Here is a 27,464-nt window from a genome sequence, read left to right as displayed (position 1 = left end):
CAAATGAATCCATGCGGATGTACTATGTTCGTGGTCGCACGTGCTTTGCCTATAATAAACATCGCAAGTCTAAAGTAAGGAAAATCAGCTTTATCTTTAAAGACATAAAGTTGATATTATACTTTCGTTCCTTGACAGGTTACTAAAAGCTAATTACTATTTTAGTTATGTTGCCTTCAGAAGATAAGATTTTAGAGACGTATTCACTGGACTAAGTAATTTTAGTTGTTGTTATTCAATATTAACGTGTTGTAATCGTACATAACATTGCTCGATTATACAGAAAGAGGTGCGAATTTTAAAAATCACGTATGAAAAGCGATTTCTAACGCATGTCAAATATATAAATTAAATAATTTTAAGGCCTTTACCAAAAATAATCATGATATAAACGAAAATACTAAATTAAGAAAACTACTACAAAGATCCAAGTATAGTTCAGTAACTGTCTCCGTAATTAGTTACAAAAAGTATATATGTAATAATAATAAAAATACCTATACCTATATTTAAAAATCAATTCCTATGCGTATATATGCGTTCATCCGTATAAGTCGAATCTTAGTTGTTGGTACTTGAGTGACGATTTCTAACATGGTACTAATATACGCAATTGTTTTATGAATTCACGTATCGTATAGCGTAAATTTTGTGTATTTAAGCGTATTGCGCGCGATGTCGATGTGCACTAAGAAAGAATGTTTTGAAATGAAATTTCACTTGAAGGGAAATAAATTTTCATCATTTTTTACTCTTCACAATTAACGTGTTTATTCTAATTCATTTGTACTATAATTATTCAGGATACATAAATATAGTATTTTTTTATATTTTATTTCTTTTTATATTTTTGTTTTACGAAGGTAAAAACTATTAATGTTGGCAAAATTTTATAATTTATAAAACTAAGTACTCATTTTGTTATAACCAGTATAATTATATGAAGGTAATATTATATTCAAAAGTTTTGTCTAGACAGATAGAAGAATAAGACATTTTAATATCTTTACTATGGCAAATTATATTAAAAAGTAAGACGGGGCCTTTTGTCTGGAATAACAAAACGTGTTATTAGGTCTCATTTATTCACTTTTCATGCTTAATACGATAAGCCAATGTTATCATTTATCACCGCGCTTAATTCGACATCGCATCAATCTTCATTTCCCATTTCCTTTTACAGACTCGAGTGTTTTGTCTTTTCAATAGTAAAATATATACCATTTAAACATTAATTTTAATAAATATTTAAAACCCCACAAAACTGTTAGCTAAAGCATGAAAAATCTCAATGGAATTATTATTTTATTTAGCGATAGTCAAGTTATCTTTTATTTCCTGATATTTTTAATGTCAGTTTTTTGGTGATTTTTATCGTAGGCATAAAATCGAATAGTAGTTGAATCACTTAGATTTTGTAGTTGTAATGCAAAAACCATTATTAAATTCTTATTTGTATGTAAATTAAGGCCCTTAATAGATATTCTTTTATAAATAAAGTTAAAAAACAAAACACTACATAAACACAAATAGATATCTAACAATCGATTGTAATATTAGCAATAACAAAGAAAAATTAAATTTTTTATTTAAAATAAATAGATACTTGTGAATATTCCCAGTGCATTGTGTAATAGTGGTAATATTCATGCTCTTTCTTCTTTACACATTTGCATAATACCAGTTACGAAGACATTGTTCGCAGTAAACTTCGTGGCGCAGCTACGAGTCTACGATCATTACCTCATATAATCTACAAGTGCTACGAAGTTGTTATCACAGAAGTAGAAGTAAGTTGTGATAATGTTTTACACTAGAATTACTTTTTGAACGTCATAGAAGAGAAAGCAAAGTCTACAACAAAGGATTATGCAAACGGTCTTGAAAGTTTTGAATAATATAATAAGAGTATCATCATAGTTTCATAAAGTTTATTTTGTTTTATTATTATTCATTAATATTTGTAGATCTGAAAACGATTTCGCTCACCGTATCAACCTTTTTTTGAAAGCATATTTATCTACGACTAGCTGTGCCCGCGACTTCGTTCGCGTAGTTGTCGGAAACACTATCATGATTATCGTTTGATTGCTCACGTTGGTTTTTGTTATTATAATCGTCAATAAGATTTAATAATATGTTTTACAGTACTTCAGCGTAGATTATATTTTTAGTTTTATTTTCTTGTGGTAGAAGAACATACTGATTTTGCCCGCAACCCGATCTTGACAACGCGACATATAGTTGGCCGTGTGAAAAGCAGTCTTGACGTAAATCGATTCCTACGTGTTTAAATGTTTGGCCCTGTGATTTATTAATGGTTACGGCAAAAGATAACTTAATGGGAAATTGAATTCTTTTAAAATTAAAAGGTAAATCATTTGGAATCATTGGGATGCGAGGTATAAGCACTGTTTGACCAACTGCCGGACCAGTCAAAACTGTTGCAACGATCACGTTATTGCGAAGGAATTTTACTTGAAGGCGGGTCCCGTTACATAAATTTGGTGGTTTAAGATTTCTGAGTAAAATTATCGCAGCACCTATTTTTAACTTCAGGGAATGTGGTGGAAGGCCGCTCGGGTTTAAAGAATTGAGAAACTCTTGTGGGTAATGGACAGCATCTTCTTGATCCATTACATTATCAATAGATGTGTAGGTAGTTATATCGCCTGGAAGTTTGGTTAAAATTAGGTCGTTAATTTCGTCAACGCTACTATTTCTCGCCGCCAATATTGCCCTTTGACACATCCATTGGTAATCTTTATTTTCTATTTCGACGATATTAGGATTAGATGATTTAGATAGATTAGAGGATTTAATATCAAAAGTTTACCACTTTTGATATTAAATCCTCTATGCTAGTCACTTTTTCTCCTAAATCGCGATCAATTTCAATTTTATTTTCAGAATGAGGTACTTTTCCATCTCCTATTAAAAGTAACTTTGAAGGAAAATTTGTACTTCCTCCCCCCAAATGTGCTCTCATATTCGTAGATAGTTTTAAGGTATGGACAAATTTCCATAACGGTGAACTTTTAAGGCAAGACCTTACAATGTCTGCTCTAGTTCCTCTTAAAATTACCGGTAAAGTTTGTCTAAATAAATTACCAACATCTGTGTTTTTATTGCTTATTGTTATACGGTCAATTATGACAACCCTTTTCTTAAACATAAAAGAAATATTGTACAATAGTGTACGATTGCGAATATTTTTTTTGTTAACAATTCGATGCAGGTGTATCGACATCTGGATGTAAGACAAAAGAAAAAGTCAATTGTAAATAAATAAATCACAAACAAAATTCATACTCTGCCAAAACAAACAAAACGTTCAACAGGAAATGTAATAGTAAATCTGAATGACTTTTCTTTGTCTTGGATTAGGAGAAAAGTTCATGAATTGTAATACCTGACGGTAGACATGTTTGCTTAAACACTCAATTTTGATTCCAATTTTCTGTCATTATATAGGACCACTATGTACGTATAGGGTTTAAAAAAACATCAAGAAGAAGTGTATTTATCGATAGACCAGATTTACAAATTTGGAGTATATCATATATTTACAAACCTACCTTGGCTGACACCGCCTCCAAAAATAACAATAATTTTAACTATAATATATTATCGTAATAACTTTGCTGACTTTTAAATAGTCTAAATATTTTTAATTTCATTTTACATAGTTTAAATCTAAAAAATATTGTGATCATTGTTTGTTATTCATAGGTTTGTGTTAAGTTAGATTTAAAGTGGGTAGGTACATACTTATCTCCCTGCGTGGAAACACAGAACGTACCTACATATTGGTAAGTAGAATAAGTTACTTGATTATTAAGTTGTAGAATAATAAGCAATTATTTTTTACTTTTTAGAGCATATTATTTTTTTTCTTTTTTGAAGTCGGTTTTTTTTTGTCAAAATTTTTGTTTCTAAAAGATTCGGCCGAGTATCGCTAACGTGCTCCTTAGAATTGTTCCGTTCCCTTCCGTACCGTTACTTTGTCATGGATCCTATGCTCAGAACCTTACCAAACTTTCACCATAGTACCCTTGAAGTATATCCTTTATAAAAAGAATCATTAAAACTGGTTGGCACAATTTTGAGTTATTCACCTATTTATCGCGCACATACATAATGCACATTTAAGACTTATATCGTTTTCATAAGGATACCATCATCGTAACAGGATAAAATTAAAATGGGGCCCCACGGGGAGCACTACCTTTCAAACAAAAAAAATTTACGCACGCATCGAAAGTCCATAAATGTGAATAATTTTCCCCGTTTTTGCAACATTTCTCACTGTCGCTGCGCTCCTATTGGTCGCAGCGTAATGTTATATAGCCTAAAGCCTTCCTCTATAATTGGACTATTCAACAAAAAAAGAATTTTTCAAATCGGACCAGTAGTTCCTGAGATTAGCGCGTTTAAACAAACAAACAAACAAACTCTTCCGCTTTATATATTAGTATAGATAACACATTTATATTTCCAATTTCTAACCGAAAATGTAACATTTATTCAATATAATATCAATTTGCTCAGGTATAGTATAAACACATCGTAGCAACTGTTTTGAATAATGTTAAGTAAACAACCCTTATTGAAATTGCGCTCGCAATCGATCGATTATGGTGTGACGATGGCTCGGGGTGAACACCCCTGGGCTCGTAATACCTACTGTTGCTAGAGAGGTGACGTCGTCTCCGTGTTGTTATAGAGACGGAGATTATTATTTTATTCAATTACAATACGAATAGATTCTAAGCATATATTTTATTCTTATTAATAATAAGACGAATTACGAAATACATTTATCTAAAGTACTGGATCAAGTGCGGTTGAAATTATGGTTTAATTGTATTTACGAGATATATTTTAATTGTACGTTAGAAAAGTTTAACTTAAAAATAAAGCTATTGGTATGAGTACACTTTTATTGCAACGAATAGGTTAATTTTATTACGAAGCTAAGATAATATTATTCACTCCAATTAATACGATGGATCAGTGCTCGTTATTGTGTTTTATTATGTTTTTGTTCACCTAAAAATATTCTAACCGAAATTAGGTTATTCGTGAATATAATAATTTACATTAAAACACATTAAATAACATTTTGTATAACTATGATATAATAGAGTTTTATTACTTGAAAAGCACTTTGTTTCGTAAAATGTTGCATGTTAATTAATTTAACTGACTAACTTATATTTGTTAAATGCTCTGGTTTCTTTTTTTTTTCGAAATAATCCCGACAGGGGAGAGTATTGATCTGTACGTCGAAATCATGTAATTGTTGTTCACAAAAGAAAGGTATCATGACCACTCAGGCTAGGGAAGCATTAATAATTTATATTTGAATATTATACTTAATTTGTTAGTATTGGTTATCATTCCCTGTTTGGCACAGTGGGTTCCGTATAGATTGTTGAAGCGCTAATGCCGATTATTATTAAAACATTTACAAATACGTTAAACGGTCATCTTAAAAACATATTAATAATTAAGACATACTATTCGATACAATATTTATAAATACACCAGTACACAGAATGTTTTTTATTATTTGTTTAATTTAATAAATATTATTATCCTGAAGTTAAAATAAAACAAAAATCTCCTATTCACATTACAGTGACTGTCATTTATTTTATTTCTAATGTTGCGCGGGAAAACTTCTTGTATTATTTTTTAAAGCTATGCGAATGACGTTCTGAAATCGATTATACTTATTTTTATGAAATCGGATACAATAACAAAATATGAGTTTATTAAATATTTAATTATAATATAAATGTAACTGCATAAATAAGTATTTTTATTAATATCATATTGATGACTTGACTTGACGATGATTGAGCTTAACATTAAATTGAATTCTGCAACGCAATTTGAATGACCAAATGATCAAATTAATTAACGATTTAAAAGTGCTTGTAAGGAGCCTACTCGAACTAATTACATTGTTTAAATTGTGATTTAGCAAACAATTTCCAAAGGCTGCTCTTATCATCTGTCATACCCAGAGAGTAATATATGCTTCTTTATTCTAATAGGCCATAAACCACATTATTATCGGACAAACAGATAATTTATAATAATTACCAAGAAAAATATAATTACATGAAAAGAAAAAAATAATTAGAAACGAATACAAGTAGGTTCATTGTGTAAATTTCTTCTAGTGGACAGCTCCCTACAATGAGATTGCTTCCGCTTGCCGAGTTCTGCATTATTTTTCTGCCAGCGCCAGACCGTGGTTCGCTCACCCAACTCAGTGATGCGGTCTTTGTGTAATATTTGTAAGAAATATTGTCGCTTTAATGTGTAATTCAGATTAAGATACTTTCGTAAAAAAAATATTGTTAGTCAAAGTTATTTAGTTGTTATTAAGAAGTATTAAAGCACGTTTCAAATAACGAATACCTTTAACACTTTTAGTGATAATAGTAGGTATGTATGTATGTTGTTTCTGCATTTGAACTCTATCCGTTCGTTTCGGATTTGCCGTCCCCTTGGACTATTAGAGTAAGAAAATAGAGTTCATCTGTGTTTGCACGCCCTCATGGTTGGTCTAGAATGGGCGCCGTGGTTGAAATTAGCCATCAGGATGACATTATCATCATCATCGATATGATGTTGATAGGCATTACTGTTTCAGAAAGTGTTAAGCTGCTATTTATAATAAATAAATCATTTTAATACCATTGTTTCGCGTGTACCTATATCGAATCGTTACATATGTGAATACAACATTAAAGTAAATAGCGCTTCAATTACATCCCAAATTAAATTCATTTTGCTGTAAAATATTTTATCAAAGTAATACTTCAAACTACTAACGTCGTAAAGTTTCAAAGGATATGGTATTTTGATATTAATACCGAACTAATAGGTTACATTTTCCCGTAACCCGTCAGCATTCATGTATCAATGAATGTACATGTGAGTATTGTGTCACAGTCTGTCACCGTCCCGCCTGTCCCGCGACGCGTCCCGCCAGCCGTAATGCGCGCTAATGGAAGCAATTTGCCGTGTTTTGCAAACAGCCGCTTTGACGTTAAGCGCCTCGGCCTCGGCTACCTCTAATTTGTTTTTATCGACGAAAACGCTTACCGCCATGTGATACGAGACTCGTTTAAAGCGGATGAAATGAAATAGGTACTTTGCGCTTAGTGGGAAACTTTGTGAAAAATGTAAGGAAAGTCTACGTTCATTAAAATACGATTTGGCGAGTACATCCCCTACCTAAGTTTATACTTAAAAATAAAACGATTTTTTGTTCGCATTTATATACGTGTTTATACACCGTTCATCCGATTAAGTTGAAACTTTGTGTAGTCGTTGTTGGCGCATGCGTAAAGATTACCGTGACAGAACTAAGAATCTATAAAAGATTGCGTGCGAGTCACAAGGGATAACTGCTTAAAAATAATAATGAGACACAGTACTGCATGCCGATTAGACCTAATATAATGTAAGTAGCAAAGTTAGAATATAACAATTTTTTTTAATACATATATAATTGTAATACGTATGTATGTTTAATAGTTTTTTTATTTTTTCTTTTGTCTATAATCAAAATATTTGGGAAATACATATATCAAAAGTTATCGCTACTCAAGAATGAACTCATAAATTTTCATTATTCGTTGAATTAGAATATAATTTTTTCCAAACATTTTCGATACATTTAAGATCGTTCAATCAATTCGCTCATCATAGTTGTCAAACATAGTAGTTTAAAATACCTATAATGATCAAACAGGAGGAACAAAAAAAATCTACACAACCTAGCTGAACCTGCGGTTTTACCCGATCGAAATTTATAAAACTTTGCATATAGCATACAAATATATAATTGTATTTAACTAATATGTCTGTATTTTTAAATGTTGAAAAAGAGTAACTACTGAGTTTTTTGCCGATTTTTCTCGGTAGAATTTATATTCACTTAATATAGTTTGTTAAATGACGATTCAAAAGTGCTTGTAAAAACCTACTTGAATAAAATATATTTCGATTTTAACCATTTTACCCCCTCGAGGGGTGAATTAAAAAACATAGCTTACGTCTTTTCTCGGGACTCAAACAATCTTCATAACAAATTTCATCTAAATCGGTTCATCGGTTTAAGCGCGAAGTATTTATAATATTAGTATAGATTATGTATGTATGTATAGACGATATAAATATCGTTCTAAAGTGCTCTCCGCATTGGAGAACATTGCCTCTGCATTCAGTATTCATTATATATATCTACTTCATTTACAACAAAATAAAATAATATGTTTCAACTTTAAATTCCAGAAATACTAAGTACTAACTTTATATCCGTAACAAATATAAATAGTTTTTGCATTAACGTGAACGTTTCCTAGAAAGATAAGCTCGGAGATTTACGAGAAACTTAAATTTTTAAAAGGGTTCTCTCGTAAGCTAAAAGCCACAGCCGAGTGCATCATTTCTTTCTTCTAAGGTCTACTTTATCAGTAGAATAAAATACAATGGTAGTGCTCGTAAATGTGACTTTCGAGTTAGCGAGATCCTTGAAATTTATCAAAGCGTTTTTTTTTATGTTTGCAATCTAAAAGATAGGAGGTATAGCAAGATAGTTTTCTTGAAGAATGTTTTCTTCGTCATAAATCTAATACGATAGTTACACTTATTTGTTACAGATTATTTAGTACATACATATATTTTGTATCGCGTTTTTTTAAAAAGAGCACTTTACTAAGAAAATTAAAGGTATTAATTATTTTGTTAAGTTGATTATAAAGGTTTAATTTTTGTTCATTTTTGGTGTCAGTTATACACCAACTTGCCGGAAGCCGTAGGTGTGGCTATGACAGCCTCTTCATTTCCCCGGTTTCCGGCGGAAGCCGTCAAACCGCCATTTAAAAATCCACTCAGTTGGCACTATACCAAAAACGGCATCGATTCAGAATTTATGCGTTCCTGTTACTCGGTCATTTGTTCCCAGAGATCAGTATCGTACTTGTAAAATATTACGTGTTTACAAAAGTTGGCACCACACTATAACGAACATTAAAATACAAAAAATAACTTTTTACTTTAGCTGTAGTCAATTGGGATTAAACAGAATTAGTTACAACTTAACAAAGAAATAATCTACGCCATTATAATTGGTACTATGTATTCATTTAATGTACTTAATAAAACTCTAACACTGATTGACAGAGCCCAGTTTAAACTGGCGCGTCTAAAAGGATTCCACAGAAGTTCCTTACATACATTTAGGATACAGGATATTACGTACTTATACATAATAATATATATATATATATATATATTACTACCTATAATCACAATTAAATACGCTCCTAAAGGGGAAATATATATTAGTTATCTTATATGTATATTTTGAAATATATATTATCTACATAAGAATTATTAACACTAGTAACTTATATAAGAAAATACAATTCAAAATTAAAAGGATACTCCTTTAAAAAAATGTATGTTTTTAATACGCCCCGAGATGTTTGAACCAATAAGCCGATCGACGTAAGCAGATTACAAACTCGCCTTATCAGGAGTATGCTTGTAGAACACACGTAGATATTTACAGAAAATATTGCTTTCGCGAATATTTTTTTTATATATTGCAACTATATAATGGAGATTAAAACTTAAGCCGTTCAATATAAATTATTAAAAAATATATATGTGTAGTTTATTTACTTTCTGGTTCTTGATACAGTTATTCAAGCTTCTGAGAAATATTACGATTTTGATCCAACGTAATTTTACATGTTAATATTGTTATAAGTATTTAATTGAATATAGTAAGTAGTACTTACCGAATTACCGCCACGGCAGCCAATTTCAAAGTCTAGCCAATTGCTCAGATGATATCACGCGCAAGCGTTTGCAAATACAGCTGCAAACTCTATTTCCTACTACTCCTATTCCCTTAATCCAATGGAACGACAATCCGACACGATTGGCCAGAGACCCGAGTCAGACCTAACGGCTTTACATGATTCCCGAGGTACGAAATTTTAATAGTGCTAATTTGACTTACTATCTTCCACTAATAATTTTATGACAAAAATATACTCAACAGCTTTTTATGGGCCTGATTCAATAAAAAATCCACGACGAACTAGGTATTTGTTTGAGTAAGAGAAAAATGACGTCCATAGTAAATTTACTTATACTTCAATACAAATAATTTACGATTATATAAAACTAATTTCAAACAGATGTTTTCCTACAAAAATGATAAACAAAAACTTAACTTGTTTTTATGGTCGAAGCATCTCTCAACAATGACAGATGCTGACATATGTTTAAATACAATACTATTTATTTATTTGCCACATGCAAGAAGTAGCAAATAAATAATAGACAGTTAATTTACCTAGCCTTATTGTTGATATTCTTATTTAACATGGAAACGACGAACGACCTCCCTTCTTCAGTCGGTTAATGTACCGCGTATGAATGTTATTTACACACGAAGAGTGCTTGCGTCGAAAACATCCGAGGGGTAACATTTTGCTTATCGGTCCGTGCAGCCTCGCATTACGTACGCATCAGTCTCCTTTATATATTACATACAGACATAACAAGTGTATGAATCATATTTACAAGTAGGTATATATAAAATGTATGTTATTTCACATTTTTGTTTCTATACAGTATATATACTTCCACAATGACTTCTTATTACAAATGCTTAATAATCTTATTACATTATCATCAATATGAATGAATACCATAAAAATTCATAATGCTTTGTTTATTTGAGATGAATTGTCTTCGACACGATGTGACCGATCCCAATGGTGAGCATGGTGATCACAGATAGCTTATAAAACTTTTTCATAAAACATTCTTGAAAAGGTTTATATACTTTATATACATACTTTATATATATCTAGTAACTCGTCACTAGATAGCGCTGCAGGACATCAACTTTTATGGCGTTCTACCGAACGCCATGTCAATTGAAAGACCTCGTTTATGTATATGCGTACACGGACAGGACAATGTCTGCCAAATTTTAGTCGATTCCATATAAACGAAAACTGTATCAATCAATTGATTAAACAAATACTGTAACAACTTACTATGGTGTTATTTACACATATTATGCAATATACGTTTAAATAATTACAGCATTTAAGTAAGAATAGCGTTCTAAAAAATTATTTTAAATTGACTTGTTACAAAAAATTGTTTGAAAATTCCCAATAGAAGCAGTAATAATTTAATTCATCTGTTTCGTGAAAATATATATTACGCTAATTTGCTGTAAGTCTTCCATATTGTTTCGTCCTTGTGTTTTGAAATCGTTGTTTTTTTACAAGCTTTTATTTAACCTTTGACTAATAATACTTAAAATCTTAATTTTCATAATTGCGTAAATAAAGTTGTACTAGACAATAAATTGTTATACACATTTGAGTATATGTAGATTTAATCTTGCAATAGCAGCAGCTTTGCACGTTTTGGCCATGAGATTTAAAGATGTAGACCGATTAGTACACACATTATCCTAATTTTTCCTCTACGAGTAAATAATAATTCCAAAAAAGTATTAATGAACAGGTACAGACGCTATTACAGTTTAAATATACGTACGTAAAACATTCTTTTTAAAATTAAATTAATAAAAAGATATTCATGTCGTGGACTTATAATCCTTTAGGGGAGCTTTTTCTGTCGGAAAATTGACTTTATTTCCAGACGTTAAAGAGCATATTTAGGTGTCAGATAAAAATATACGACAAGGGGTCATATTTCGTTAAGAGATGGAAAGCAAAGGAAGTATAACTTTCCACCCCCTAAGTGGGATCAAAGGGGGTACGTGAACGAAATTATCTCTTCTGAGCATTACGCCGCAGAGATGAAACCATGAACGTAAATTATGATTCGTGTTATTTTTTTATTCTTAAATTAACATTCCGTAATTATTTTTTTACAAAAGCTTAACCTTACTATTAGTAATATATCTTCGCTTGGAAATCAACCTCTTTACAGCATTTCTCAAAATTAAATAATCTTTTACTTCGAAATTAATATTGATTTTATCAAGCTAAATACATTATGATTAACACCAGCATATTTTTTTTTATTTTTCTATGGTATATCTAGAGGTGTACCGTGTATATGGACCGGGAGCTTTGCACGTCTTGAGAGGTACTTATGTATATCTAGCAGTGGTCTGTGATACGCTTAGTAGATAGATACAAACTTATTATAAAATCGATACTACGCATTTGTAAGTAAGTGGCTCATTGCTTGGATTTGAACTCGATATATTTTATTCATCACATGTTCTTCCCGTTGTGTTTTTTTTTAATGAAATAACTTCGAAGATAAATGTTTCTCGTAAATGTATTACTATTTTTTGTCACTATATGAATACTTACTAAATCTTTAACAGCCTTGAATCTTAAAATAAACGTTTACACTCTATCTCTGTTTTTTGTCGTTTACAGAATGTTTAAAACGTCTGCGAAATGCAATTTAATATTTATTGAATTTTTCAAAGCAAAGGTAAGTGTCAGGCGGGATTTTATTAAACAAGAATATTTCGTATTACGTCGGAGAAGCCTCACCAACTCTGAAAGAAACTAAGGCGTGTGACATACATAATAAATGTCTAGGTGCTGTATTTAAATACGAAATACCGTCTCGGAATTTTTATGCTAAATTCATTACTTTGAAAAAATCTGTCAAGTGCACTGTTTGTTTCCATTTGATAGACGACTCGAGACTGTGGGTCGGAATAAATTGTTTTTTTTTTCAAAAGAGAAATTTAAAAATTGACTAAGATTTTTTTAAAGTAAAACTTAACTTATGTATATAAATTATTTCATATCTAATTACTTTTATTATCATTAATGTTAGATTCAGGAGTTTACTAAGTTTTTTTTACAATCTTTTATTTCATTCATTCATTCGTTTATTAGTTTATTTCGGTCAAGTTTCGCAAACTTAATCATAATGTATGTATTATTTTTATATCTATTTACTTCTAGTTTAACTTGTATACTAATCAGTTTTAATTCTTGAATACAAAAAGGAAGACTTAAAATTAAAAATACAACATGTATTTTGAGCCTACACAGCACTAATAATGTATTTCGACCTACTCTAATGAATGAACGTAATGAAAACGCGCACCAAGTTTTCGTGTCGTAAGGCCGCTGTAGGTTACCTAGATCTTTATGTAAAACTGTTGTAAAATCCCGGTTCTTTCTGTCGGAGGCGCTTAAAAGCACTTAGCGCGTAATTTGTAGCTGTTTCAAATCTTTCAATTCACAAAGGAGAAATAACGATAGAACAGATTTTAAAATGAGATAATGTCCATTATTGTCAGTCGCTATTCACAACCGTCGCGCGTTTAACTTTTTACCGTAAAGTACTTAATTCCACTTAAAGAATCTTAAATTTATTTATTTATTTATAGTAAGATATTTATAATACTTATGTCATACAAATTTTATAAATAATATATAGTACCAAACGTTAACAAGCAACTACATTATACATAATACAGCACAATAAATATTATAATTGAGAATAATTATCACAAGTCTTACGAACGCAATACGGGCTATAGAACATTTTATGATATAGTTTGTCTGACAGGATTTGAAAGACCCCATATCATGGCAGCCATGGGAGGAGTTTTACCAGCAGCAATATCTCGAGGTGCTAGTTGCTTATTCAGTGTTGATATCTAGTAATTTGTCATGATTTTTAATTTATTGTTCGTTGTGTTGTTTCCTTAATAAATATGTAATCTGAAACTATATAATATACTCTACATACATAAATGTTAACAATATATTTTAGTCAACTCTAAGTCCATTAGAGTAGTCTATTTCTTTGTATAATAGTAGAAAAAGTTAAATTAATGGACTTAGACAGAATTGTGTACAAACAGAATGTTTCATATGTTGCAGCATCAGTATTTTAACCTTGTACTTAAATAAGGTAAATAAATATTACGTTAAGTATGCTGTGGTCAGCTATGACGTTGCGTAAGAGTATATTAACTTAATGAAGTTCAATTATATAATCGGTTTCAAGTTTTTGAGCTGATTTTCTATGTTATCTTATAAATATAATGTAAGTGGTATATAGGTATATATTTATTGTTTTTAAAGTTAATTATTTTTTTTGGTTGGTTGTAAATCCGGGAGACCTGGTTTCAAACTTCGAATCAGACTAATGAAAATTATGGATAAATTTGTGTAAGGCAGTTTTTGTTGAACCTTTTTATGTTGCTGACTGGCAAAACAGAGCTCATCCCTTGCAGAACTCATTTCTGTCGTGTGCAAAAAAACGTAATTAAAATACACTTTACTTAAAACAATCTCGTAACCAAATGGATCTTTTCTATTATATATTGTGTGTGATCAATAACGTAAATACAAAAATAAAAGTGCCACGTATCCTTTGTCGCTCACATTATCATTATTTTCTTTAATATTTATTCATTTACATGTTGCATAAAAATCTTTCAGATGCTGAAAGATGTAATTGATATTTGGATATTTGTTATACAATTAAGTTAATATAATAATTAAATCTTTTTTAATTTGATAATATTATCGTCAAATGGACAAAATAATAGTATATTTTGTTGATTTTGAATATTTAATTAAAATAGAAAATATTTTTATTATTTAATCGAATGTTAGCAAAGTGAGTTGCTGTGTGAAGATGGCGTAGATGTTCTTCTACGAATTGCTACGACACTACGTAGCATGTAGGATTTTATACGAATTTTCAGAAAATGATTTTATAAAATACCACTTGAATTATAATCCTTGCTTTTATACATAATGTAGGTAATAAGAAAGTTTAATTTATAATCACCGTGATTACTTAACTATTAATAGTAACTATTATAACTAAATATTATATAAATACTTCTTTATTTTTTGTAATATAAGAACTATCAGAATGATTATCGAAGAAAAGAAATATTAGAAGTCGGAACAACATATTTTCTTTATATATTTCAATCGAAATATCATATATTTCGCTTTAAACACTTAATAAATTACATTCGAACATCACATTACAAAATATTTGAAAATAGAATGGGATATATATACGAAAGCTCCACTGATGGTATTGTAAAGGTACAATAAAACGGTTTCTTTCATTTGTATTCTACACGATGTACTTTAGCAAGAAAAATCATAAATAAGTTTTTTATAGCATTTAAATCGAGATTGTTTTTACATTAAGTAATAAAGAGGCGTCAATCTTTTTTAATATGCCTATTACCGTTTACTAAATAAACTTACTAATAATTATATTTTTTTGCACCGAGTAAGTAAAAACTCTTTAAAGTAGATTCAAATTAAAAAAGTAAGTTGTATGATAATTGTCTTTTATAGTTTTCTTTTATATTCGATTTACAGTGTTATAACTATTTAACTTTTTCGTTTAATATTTATTATAAAAGTTTGAAGCTTGCTATTATTGCTGTACTTATTAATCAATGAATTATTTTTATTCATAAGATAAGAAGTACCTACTATACCTAGTATATTACAAACTTAGTTATCAAATCGTATATACCACCACCATTTGTACTTACAATATAACTTCTGTGTAATTTAAGTCTATCTGAAGGAATCTCGAATCTTATGGAATCTCATTAAATGGGAATTGCGAATCATAATTTGGTGAAAGTTGGTAGAGCGCTTTAAGTGGACTTGAAAATCGTGATTAAAACTTTTTCTTATTATATTGGCGAGGTAAGATTTTTTTTTAATCAAATGAAATAATTTTGACGATACAAAATTATATGAACAGGTTAGGTTATATTTCACATACCTGGTGTTGATTCTAGCAGTCCTCTCGGATCGGTGGCTTCGTCTGCAACAACCGCTGTCAGCGTCACCAGCAACAATAGAAGAGTCATCGTTCTGAGAGCAAAAGAAATTTATCAATATCTGTGTTAAACGCTATTCATTCTTATAACAACATTTTACAATTAATAAATGTTCTCAAATATTAGTTACACCTGAATTTATTTGTTGACTATTGCTATAATTTCATTCATATCAATAAAAATAATAAAATATTCTTTTATTACTTTTTATGATAAATAAATGAATATATTTGGTCGGAACATATTTATATGGTGCAGTATAAACGTAAGTGTAAATTGTTTTATTTGTGGGAGTGTGTTATTTTATATCTAAATAAGTCGTAACTAATATTATAAATAAAGCAGTCGATTTGTTTGTTTGTTATGCTTTCACGTTTCAATTAATCAACTGATCATCATGAAATTTTGTAAGCACGTTGTAAGTGTAACAGAAAAAGTCAAAGGGTATCAAAATCTGTCCCCCTCAAACGGGTGGAAGACGCCGGAGGTGAAAACTAGTTTATCAAATAAATATACTCTTTAATGTTTTTACCAAATTAATATTGTATGAATTATTTTAATAAACGACTTATATAAGAATTGTGATAAAATTATATTTAGTAACCACAATTTAAAATGTAACAGAAAATCTTGATTACTTTGTCCGTTACGTGACCGTCCTACATAGGCATGTAAACGGGAAACAAAACATACAACGATATGACCCAGATTGCAAAGACCTCAGCGGTCTTCATTCAAACATCTCGACCGGGAATGTAAAGAGACATTCACTGAAAAGTTATAGTCACCACCCGCAAAAAGTTGGCTAATTTCGAAACGTTCCGAAGTGCTTGCGAAACTGAAATTATTTCGAGCCGCATTTCATCCCATTTCATACGTGTACGTCGAAAAGTTTGAACATGTCTTTGTCGGCGGATTTAATAAACGAGTTTTGCGCTGTCCGCACGATGCCTATTGTTGTGCAAACACAAATACGTTCACGTCGACTATTCTCGTTTATTTCGGTTTTTATTGTTTTATACGTTTACAGATATTTACTGTGATTGGTCAATATTTACGATCAGAGATGAAGACATTACAAGCAAATTTATATTTCAAAATATTTATTGATCAATAGTTAATCTATTGATTTTTATTCAAAATTTTCTATGTATATTTTTTTATTTTATTTGAATATCCTTGAAAAGTTGTACGACTACAAAATATAAATACAATCATAATAAACTTAATTTGCGCAAGTAAAACATTTATGAGTCGCATTAACAGCCTGTATATTTCCCATTACTGGGCTAAGGCCTCTTCTCCCTTTGAGGAGAAGGTTTTGGAGCATATTCCACCACGCTGCTCCAATGCGGATTGGTGGTTACACATTTCGTAGAAATTAGACAAATGCAGGTTTCCTCACGATGTTTTCCTTCACCGCCGAGCACGAGATGAATTATAAACACAAATTAAGCACATGAAAATTCAGTAGTGCTTGCCGGGGTTTGAATTCGCAACCATCGGTTAAGATGCAAGCGTTCTGACCACTGGGCCATCTCGGTTCATTTATAAGTCATTATTTAGAAATACCTTAACTCAACAGGCTAGCAGATTCCATCGAAAACCATTTTCAATATTTATGATTTATTAAATAGTGTTAATTACATGCCAATAATTAGAACTAATTATAGGAACTTCTATCTGTTCGTATAGTATTCGTACTAGTATGTCGTAGTATGTGTTGTACGTTGTTAAATATAAATCTAATAATTATTAAATAGTATATATAAAATTGCCGCATGTTCATATAGCTGATATGATATCATATTTATTTCCATTATACGAATGAGTATATATATGCTGTACAATGTTCGCATTATAAACACAAAGGGAGTCACGTTTTAGAAACTAGAATTTATGTTCTTGACTCCGACCTAAGTTTAGAAAGGAAGTTTCACAAAGTCTGGAAGGGAATTATTATGGTTTATTTAAGTTGTTCTACGTTATAAACGTTTATTTGTAAAAAATAATATAGTATCGCCACCTTCTGTGATGTATGACTTTAAGATGTCGTATTTGATATTGTATGAAATAAAAGTAAATAAATATATTTTATTTACTTATAAGAATTACATGCATTTTAATATTATATATTGTTCAGAAAAATTGCTCATATTAAATTACATATTAGACGGTTGAGATGTACAAACATTTCAAAGAAATTAATTTATCTAGTAAATACTACGAGTTCGTTTAAAGTTACACGATTCTCGGCAAGCGCCTTTGTGAAAGACGTGCCGCTACACACGAAACGCCTTTTATATAACACGACACATTTTATCTCAATGCAAGTGTCTTTATGAATTAGAATGGGCGTAAAAGGAGTATATGCACATAGCTTGTATGTGGTTCAAATATTTAATTAAGATGTTGAGTTATAAAGAGTTGATCCTTTATAACTGATGCAATTTATCAAGTCACAATAAACTTATAAGCTTGAAGATATAGTGTTTATGTTATTTACTTAAAATATAGAAAGATACTGGTGAATGGACTTGCTTTAACTTGGACAAGGCATTAACTTGCTAACTTAATATATATATTTGTATATATTATTTAAAGTAGGAGGTAGATTGGATGGTAAGTGCAGACATCGCCGTGCGTAGACATTGTCACTGTAATAAATACTAACCCACCCTTAGAACGTTAATGTTGAACCTTAACCTTAGGATTTCTTTTAAATTTATTATAAACATTTAATACTTAACTCAAGTTGTTGGAAATATACATTTAATATCTGTAGAAATTACAACTATGGTACCTATACAATAGTAGTGATTAAATTATAATCCTCATATATTGACGAAACAAAATAACCTAAATCAATTTATACAATAAATATGACTTGAGCTATGTTTCTTGAAAATATGAAATAAACCAAATGAATAAATAATTTAAATAAATAAAATAATACTAAATACAAAAACTTTCAATAAAATATATGTATATACAATGTTTTGTTGAAAGTTTTATCAATGCCAAATTCCAACGAGCGTCCTTTTCATCAAATTTTCGTCCTCGCTAGCAACTGTGTTCAGTCGAACATCCTTTGACTGGTAACCACATATTTGTATAAAACGAATATTTGGAATCGTCACAATGGTTATTAAGCTGAACAAGTTTTTTTTTATTAAAATAATAAAATTCTCAGAATATTTTGAGAGGAAACGATAAAGTTTGGCATTACTGACGACTTTGTAATTTATTTTTACTCGTGAAGCCACAAGTATATTTGGTAAAACAATATGTGATAGATGGATAAAACATTTTTCCACTTAATTACAATTAATAATTTTGGAAGCAGGAAACACGACTTTCGTCTTAAATTCAAAATTATCTAGAAACAATAATTATAATTATAACAATAATTATAAAATTAACATCAAGGCAACAATATACAAACATGAGCTAAAAAAGTTATTGTATAAATCATGACCGCGTGGAATGGTGGCAAAAATGCTAGCAGCATTTCTTTATATTTTATTATATAATAATCTTATTCATTTTTGAGTAGAAACAATTGAAACTTGGAGTAGTAAAATTAAATTATAAAACATACAACACCTTACTTATATATAGCCTCAAACGGTGACAGAAAAGCCGGTTCATTTTTCGACTAGATATTCGGAATTGTGATTGAAAGGGTAAATGTTGCTAGTATTCTTCTGTACCACGTTGTTCTTCTTTTGATTGACATATTTATTTCAATCGACAGATGAAGATTTCCTCACGATTGTCTCCTTTATCACCGAGCATGAGGTGAATAATTATAAATACAATTTAAATACTTATAAATGTTAGTGGTTTAAGTGGCTTACATACTTTAGCCCTCGTTCTTCGGTTAATATGCTTGAATATTATTTACTGGACCACTCGGCTCTACATTAGCGTTAGTATAACTTGTTGAGGATAATATAAATGAATATCATTTCACATCTGCCCCCGGTAATAACACTATTGTAGAGCGTATTTACGATTTAACTAGTGCAATGTTCCATAAGTGATAACCGAAGACGTCATCTAAATCAAATTGTCATAGTTAACAGGCTTCTCTATTAAACTATGCAACGATTGTGTTGGGTTGAGAAGCATTGAATCTGATTATGCAACAAATAATGCTCAACAGTACTGTCGTAAAACTTAAATAAACTATTAAATTTTAATCTTTCTATTTCTCACAACTTTATAATTCATTTAATTTTAGAATGATAGACATGAAATAATAACAAAAGGGATTTTCACTTTTGTGTGAATAAATATTTTATTAAAAAGGCAGAGAGAAGAGGACGTCGAACCCGAGTCTTGTTTTATAACGAGTTGAAATACAAAACTCGGTTCAACGACCTCATTACCTTCGTAGATGAGTGTAAAAGAGTGCTTTATGAAAACTGTTCACTTCATGATTTTTTTTTATATGTCAGTACAGACGAACATAAATAATAATTTAAATTCTTCTGCTTTTATTTCATATACGACTATGAGCATTTTATTCTCTCCGCGTTTTATATAATTGCAACTACAATAATTTATTCCAAGTTTGAATTCTGTTAAGAAATAAAAAATAATTATTGTGTTACTGTCCTGTATGCGTTCATTTACTATTGATTGTAATAAAAATGCTTAGGTGTTCTGCGTACACAAGTGGAGGTTTTGGTCTAAAACCGACAATTTTTTTTGAATAATCTGTTAATATAAATGGATAGAAGTCTTAATAAAATTAGACCCTTATTTTACCTGTGTGAAGCTGGAGTAGCGAGTACATAAATAGTTAATAAATCCTTATAACAGATGCTATATAACTGATTGTTTTGAGTTGCCGTTAAATTCGTTTAACTTAGAAACTTAAAAAGCGGTTTTAATTAAGACGCTCTTGAATTAGGCCTTGTTGACGTTATACCACCCTATGCGAAATCGTTCTCTGAATATAATTACTGCAATAAAACATTACGTTGATATTAAACTTAACAATAAAACAATGATGAATGAACGAAGAGATTTAATTTAATATTTTCATAGTAATTTCGAAAACAATCATCATTCACCCTCATCATACTGGTAGCTGGTAGACATTAATTGCTGGATAAATGCCGAAAAAAAAACCATTTCATTGAATTCTTAATTCAAATCTTGATTAAAACGAAAATGTTACCGTTTAATTAAAAAAAAAACAATCCTTATTACCGATCAACTCAAGTTAATGATTAATTACAATGAAATATTAGAAGTAGAGACATATTAAATATTTTTAATTCATAAATGCGAGATTCTTTAATAACATCGTTGATCTGTTTGTAGAGTCTATAAGTATGAAACTCGAGCAGTTATTAACCATGACGAGGGTACAGCTGATAGGTCGTATCGTGGAAGACAATGGATTAATCTTTCTAATTAAGCGAGTGATAAACAAGGTGTAGGTGGAATTGTTTTAATAACAATGTTTCACAATATTTATTATTCTTCTATTCGAACGCTCTTATGTTTATATTCGAACTCATTTCTTTTTTAATCAAGTCTACTCTAATTTCTTCCTTCTACTTAAAACACCTAATATTATTTATTAGAAACGATGTTTATAAAAAATATTGTGTATTTTTTACCATACTATATGATTTTAATTTTAATTATATATATAGACGAGTAATCATGTAAACTTTTTAACAGAGGTGGTTACGTTAATAATTGCTTTATTAAATTACTCTTTTTTTTCACAGAATCAATTATAAATTTATTTACATCAAATGAATCAGATTTTAAATAAGGTCGTTTTTATTAATGTATTTTATATTTGAATTTTACATATATTGTTTTAAATTCTATCTTCCAAAAAATAAAAGATAATAAAAATGTGTATTCAATATCTGTCTGTCTATAAACCTGTATAAAACTTTATATAACTTGGATATGTACAATTCAGGCAGCATTAGACAGTTGTTCAGATATCGACACAGTGAGTTGTTATAATGAAAAGATTATAGTTGAATTTATAAAGTATAAATCAACAATAATTCAACATTGAGCATGACAACAAAATGTCGGCGGCACTAATGTCATCGTTTGGCACCCTATCAGCTTAAGTTTAATTAAATTTCCATTAGCAACTCCCAACTGGAAGGGTAGGTATGTTTTATAAGCGTTGGATTATTAAACTAGTCGATAGTAGCAGTTCAGACGGTACTGTTTGTGTATATATAGGTATATGGAAAAGCAATTTTCAATGGACGCTTTTTTGTTCACATTAGGCTGATCACTCGTTTCACAATAGGTTTTATGTATACTAGTAGCTACATACGTATATACGTTAAAGGCGTGACGAATTTTTTAGTTTTCACGATACTTATAATATATTTTACGACACAATATACTCTTTTTAAATTATGTTTTAGTACCTCTGAAATTATTAGAACATTTTTGTTGTTGTACCCTAATTATAACAATAAACTTTTTTATTATTTTACAACCATTGTGAATTAATTTTAATATTTCTTAGTCTTATTGTTATATTTCTTTGTCTGTACTGCATAAAGCCGTTGGATTATTGATTATTGGTAAAAAAACAATGCACAATACAAAACGTTAATTACGATAGCAACGCTGTGTTACAATTATGCAATCACGTTATTTTCAATTTGAATATGGTTTATGTGACTTTGTGTCTGTAAGAATTGCAACCGAATTTAACAACCGGTTGGAAAAATACGTATCTATGATGGTTAATTGTCCACGACAAGTTTCAAGGAAAAATAAGTGTTGGTGGAAGAAAATCCTCGCTTACAAAAATGTTCTATGGTGCAATAAAGTTACATTTGAGTTGAGCTGCTCTATTAAAAGTGCAGACCACATTATAAGCCTACAGTAAAATGAGACTTAAAGAAGAATGTATGCTATTATAGTTCATATAATAAAAGTAATAAATATCTGTGTGATTAAGGTCATATTATAATATCAAAGGTCACTTAATTACTCATATTATCATCATAACCTTTTAGTTTGTTAACTTAAGTCATTTTCGATTACGTTGGACGTAGTATTAATGAGGTTTCAGAAATTTACTTATAATAATAATTAATGACTGAAACCTTTTATGTGTTAATTAGTATTAAAAACAAAAGTCAAATTTATTTTTGTGATGAATGATATAATACATAAATTAGATTACAAAACTGGTAACTAATATATTAAAGTGGAATAATAAGAAAAGAAAGCGGTTCATGGTTAATTATTATTTTAGGCCAATCGATAAACAGAGAAAATATAATCAATAGAAACAATATGGTTTTAAATTCATCCACATCAAAACAGTTGACGTGAATATAAAACGAAAAAGACTATAACTGTCAGGTAAAGGCCAACCATTTCCAAATTGAATAAGAGCATTGCGCATAAACTGGCTGGATTTTCCATCTGGAAAAGTAAAAACTGTAAAGTAATAGACGGAAAGTAATAGAGAATTAAGTTGACTTTTCAATGAGGATGGTCGCGACAGACAGCTTTGTCGCGAATTGTTTGCCTTTAATTAAATTCGCTTGTTAAACCTGCGCCCCCCCCCCAATGCGGTTCGTAATTAATGAAATGCCATTTTGCTAAATGATCGTATTTCTAGACTTCTCATTATGCTAACAATGGCGCGAAATTTATTATAAGTTAGTATGGTCGTATATCGTTCCTATTTTAGACAATTGTCTTATATATGACAAAAAATAATAATTAATATATAGCTTTCCATTTCGTTTTCATAGATTCGAAAATAATTATTTCTCGCTAAGAAATAATTATTTATCCGACCGATTCCGTTCCGATCAAGGCAAACATTTGCAACAAAGACTAGCTAACTACTTAAGGGATAAGTGATGCATAAGTTAGTACGCAAATACATGTGCATTTTTTTGTTATCATAATGCTCACATAAACCAACGGAGCGGCAATCCGTCACGAGCAGTGAGAACTCAAGCGCTTGGTCAATGTGCTTGCCGTGGCACGAGGGTGTAAACACTCCCAAGCTAAAACCCAATATCCTTTTGTTGGTCTGATCGGGGATTGGAGCCGCAAAACTCGTGGTCTGCAGTCCTTTGGTAAGGATTTTGAAAGTACGAGCTTAATTCATAGTGTTTAAATGTATCCAGTACGTTTACAGGAAACCACATCATGCACTAAATCGATAACATTTATGATTTTTTAATAACTATATATGTATATAAAAACACAAACTAGCAAATCTAAATTACGTATTACTTGAAAAATACGGTGGTACTTAATAATAATGATGAAAAATAATAATAAATATAAATTAATCTGTATGGAGTTATTAAGTAACATATTATTGACTGCATGTGTCAATTAACTTTTGCTATATCAAGTTACGACCGATCCCCATTGGTTTCTATACCTACGGCTGACGTAACAATCTTGTCTGCTACGTTATCTATGTGTCTTTTTGGATACGGTTTACGTTACGCTTACTTGCGCGTTACTAATCTTTATTGTATAGCGGTTGCGATTGAATAAACTTTTAATTATGTCAATCGATTAAACCTATATAATATAAAAAATAATAAATACATAAGAAAAACATTTCCGTCATATATATAAAACCTCATTTTTAGAAGTCGGCTAAAAGACAAAGAAGAGTCAGATGCATTACAACTGAGCACACACAATGTACTACACAATTTACACATACAATGTCCAGTGCAGTCATATTATATAAAGTTATGAAGCATATATTATGAATTTCGACAACACACATATTTATTACAACATTTTAATTTTGCTAATGAATACGCATATTGCAAACAAAGAAAGTTAATTTAATATCGTGTTCATTATCGGAGCAACTGGAGCGTGGTATATTGTTCCAACCCGCATGTTCGTAGTTGGTTCCAATGTTGGTCCAATATCAACCTCAATCCCGGACAATGGCTTATAATACCTATAACCTATGTATAAAGGCAAGCTCTATCCCAAACTTCGGAAGTACATTAATCATAATAGATATTTGGGTTCCAATCTAAAAGTTGGGCAGATTTACACAGAGTTGGCAACTAAGTTAAAATAGTTTCAATGGATAATATGTTAAGGATGTAAAGTGTATTGTATTTGTGTTGTGTACTTTATTCTTGCGTTTAGTTTATGCTTGTTTATAAACATATTTTTTGTCCGATTAATTAAATACGTCCTTATAACGGTAATGATTAAAATCTAATCTAAATGTGTTTTTAAAACATTAAATAAACAAAATACAAAAAAAAAAAAATCTATGCCAAATATTTAGGCGTATCATCGATAAAGGTTATTTTATTTAAAATTGAGTCAAACCCAAATAAAAGCACACCTCAACCTCGTGTTTCCGATAACTTCTCTCATCTCTTACAAGCCGCTACTCGAGCACATATTGAATGAAATTCAATAACTCTGTGCATCGCGCTGACTTCAATTTTACCACAAAATTTTAATATCCCTCAATCAGTATTCAGTTCGGAGTACCGAAGTGAAACGTGCGCTGTGAGTGCGTCTCGAAGATTCAGTGGGGCAAAATTCCTGATAATGAAGTCGGCAGTTTTCGATGATCCTCGACTCCACTTCAACGCAATGTTGGCGAAACAATGCTCCGTGTGAGAATGGGGCTGTTTCAGAGCGTCGAGTTTCACGATTATAGCGGTTACAGAATAGGTGCCCGTTTGGTTATTATCTTTTCAAACAAAGTGGAACTACAAAGTTGGAAATAAACACGAGTGAAGTTCGGGCCTTAAATTCTCACAATGTTGAGTTGTTTCTTTAAACGAGGCAGTCGCTCACACAATGCGAGTGAATTGCAAACGCCCGTTGTACAGTTGTTTTGTAGAGACAATGACACAATGAAAGCTTTCTTTGATTCAAGAGATTAAATATATTTTAATTAACAAAGAAGGTTTTGTGTGAATTTTTCTTTAATAAAAAAACCACAAAACTAAGAATTTACTTAACCAATTATTTATAGGCCTCCTCTCCCTTTGAGAAGGTTTGGAGCATATTCCAAAGGGAGAGGAGGCCTTTAGCCCAGCAGTGGGAAATTTACAGGCTGCTAATGTAAAAATGTAAAAAAATTATTTATTATATCTTTAAAGTGATTCGCTTAGAACTTAGAGACTAATAATAATAATAAATATAAAATTGCAGTTTGTTCTGCTTAAAATATTTTCGCAGGTTTCCTCACAAAGTTTTTATTCATTATCGAGCATGAGATGAACTATAAACACAAATTGAGCACATGACAAATAAAGTTGTGCGTGCCCGGGTTTGAACTCTCAATTATCGGTTAAGAAGTGTTCTGTTATTGTTCTGTCTTTACTGTCGAATATTCTATTTATGACGGATGGTTAGTCTAAATTTTAAAAGGGCCAATCACTCCACGATGTCAAAGCTGTCAAATCAAAGTTATGTCAGATTTGAAATTGACTTTACAACACTAGACCGTCTGGAAGTATAAAAATGCTTATTCTATTATTATTAAAGATAAATTCCATATTTCTGATCTCTATTATTAGATCTCTATTTCCCTAACTAACACATTCGCTAGGGAAGTAATAAGCGAAGTACAGTAAGGCTGAAGGTAGGCAATAGTGTTGCATTCTACTAAATGGTGCGATATACTTACATCTTAAGATGCTTAATTAGTGGCGAAGATACGTTGAATAAATTCGCAGATTACATTAATTACTAAGTAAATGATAAATACAATAAAATCTAATTATCGAATAGTAAATATCAATGTTTTTAATTATACAATAACATTTAAAATAACTTTATGACCTTATATATATACTGATATGAATGAAAAATAGTTACTGTATAAATCAAGACCGCCTGGAATGGTGGGAAAAATGCTAGCAGCATTTCCCCGTTGAATCGCAATTCCGATCCTCTGGGCGAAAAACGAACCAGCCCGAGCTCCTGTCACCAGTGAAGGCAAATGGTGAGATGTTATACTTTTAATGAAGTCTTTTGCACTATTACTCTAAGGTCCAAGTGTTTCAATAGTTATAATAGTAAAATAGAAATAAAATAAATATTTTAAATACAATACCAGTAATGTTTGTAAGTAATCTGTAGTTTCATGTTCAGTGGACATAAAGCGCGGTAAACAGATTAAACTAGCACGCGAGTTACCCGTCTCACTGAATGATAGTGTTTGCACTTTGTTTCACACTGTTGACTCTGAGTAACAACGTCGATCGATCCGATATCAAGCGCCGATTTAAAACGCGTATCATTTCATAACGATTCATCCGGTCTTCATTTACACAGAACCAGTTTAAACAACAATTATAAGAGCTCTCCATTTTTACAAATGACTACGTACTTTTAGTTTAATGACCTTTATGGTTGTCTTGTAAATTGTTCTTGTAATTTGTAAATGTTACAAAAGTAAGACACGAATAGCTTTTTATGGTTATTTTATACAATAGGATTAAAGAGGCTTGATTTAAGATGCTTCTTTCAGGTTTATTTAAAAAATATATAATAAGAACTTATTTCTGAATAA

The 27,464-nt window shown here is 30.4% G+C and overlaps 1 protein-coding gene across 2 annotated transcripts in view; it reads right to left on the bottom strand.

Annotated features, from left to right (window-relative positions):
- The window catches only part of LOC113396932 (thrombospondin type-1 domain-containing protein 7A-like), an 83,286-nt gene that overhangs the window by 39,860 nt on the left and 15,962 nt on the right, over nt 1–27,464 (bottom strand). For both annotated transcript variants that reach the window (XM_064215905.1, XM_064215906.1), the window contains exon 2: nt 15,847–15,938. In XM_064215905.1, the coding sequence (XP_064071975.1) occupies nt 15,847–15,934 (88 nt within the window). In that variant the 5' untranslated portion in view covers nt 15,935–15,938. The remainder of the gene's footprint in view (nt 1–15,846; nt 15,939–27,464) is intronic.

This window comes from Vanessa tameamea, chromosome 9, assembly GCF_037043105.1.
Source record: "Vanessa tameamea isolate UH-Manoa-2023 chromosome 9, ilVanTame1 primary haplotype, whole genome shotgun sequence".
Lineage (NCBI taxonomy): Eukaryota > Metazoa > Arthropoda > Insecta > Lepidoptera > Nymphalidae > Vanessa > Vanessa tameamea.
The sequence above is the reverse complement of the archived record's forward strand: the minus strand, read 5'-3'. Positions and strand labels throughout refer to the sequence as shown.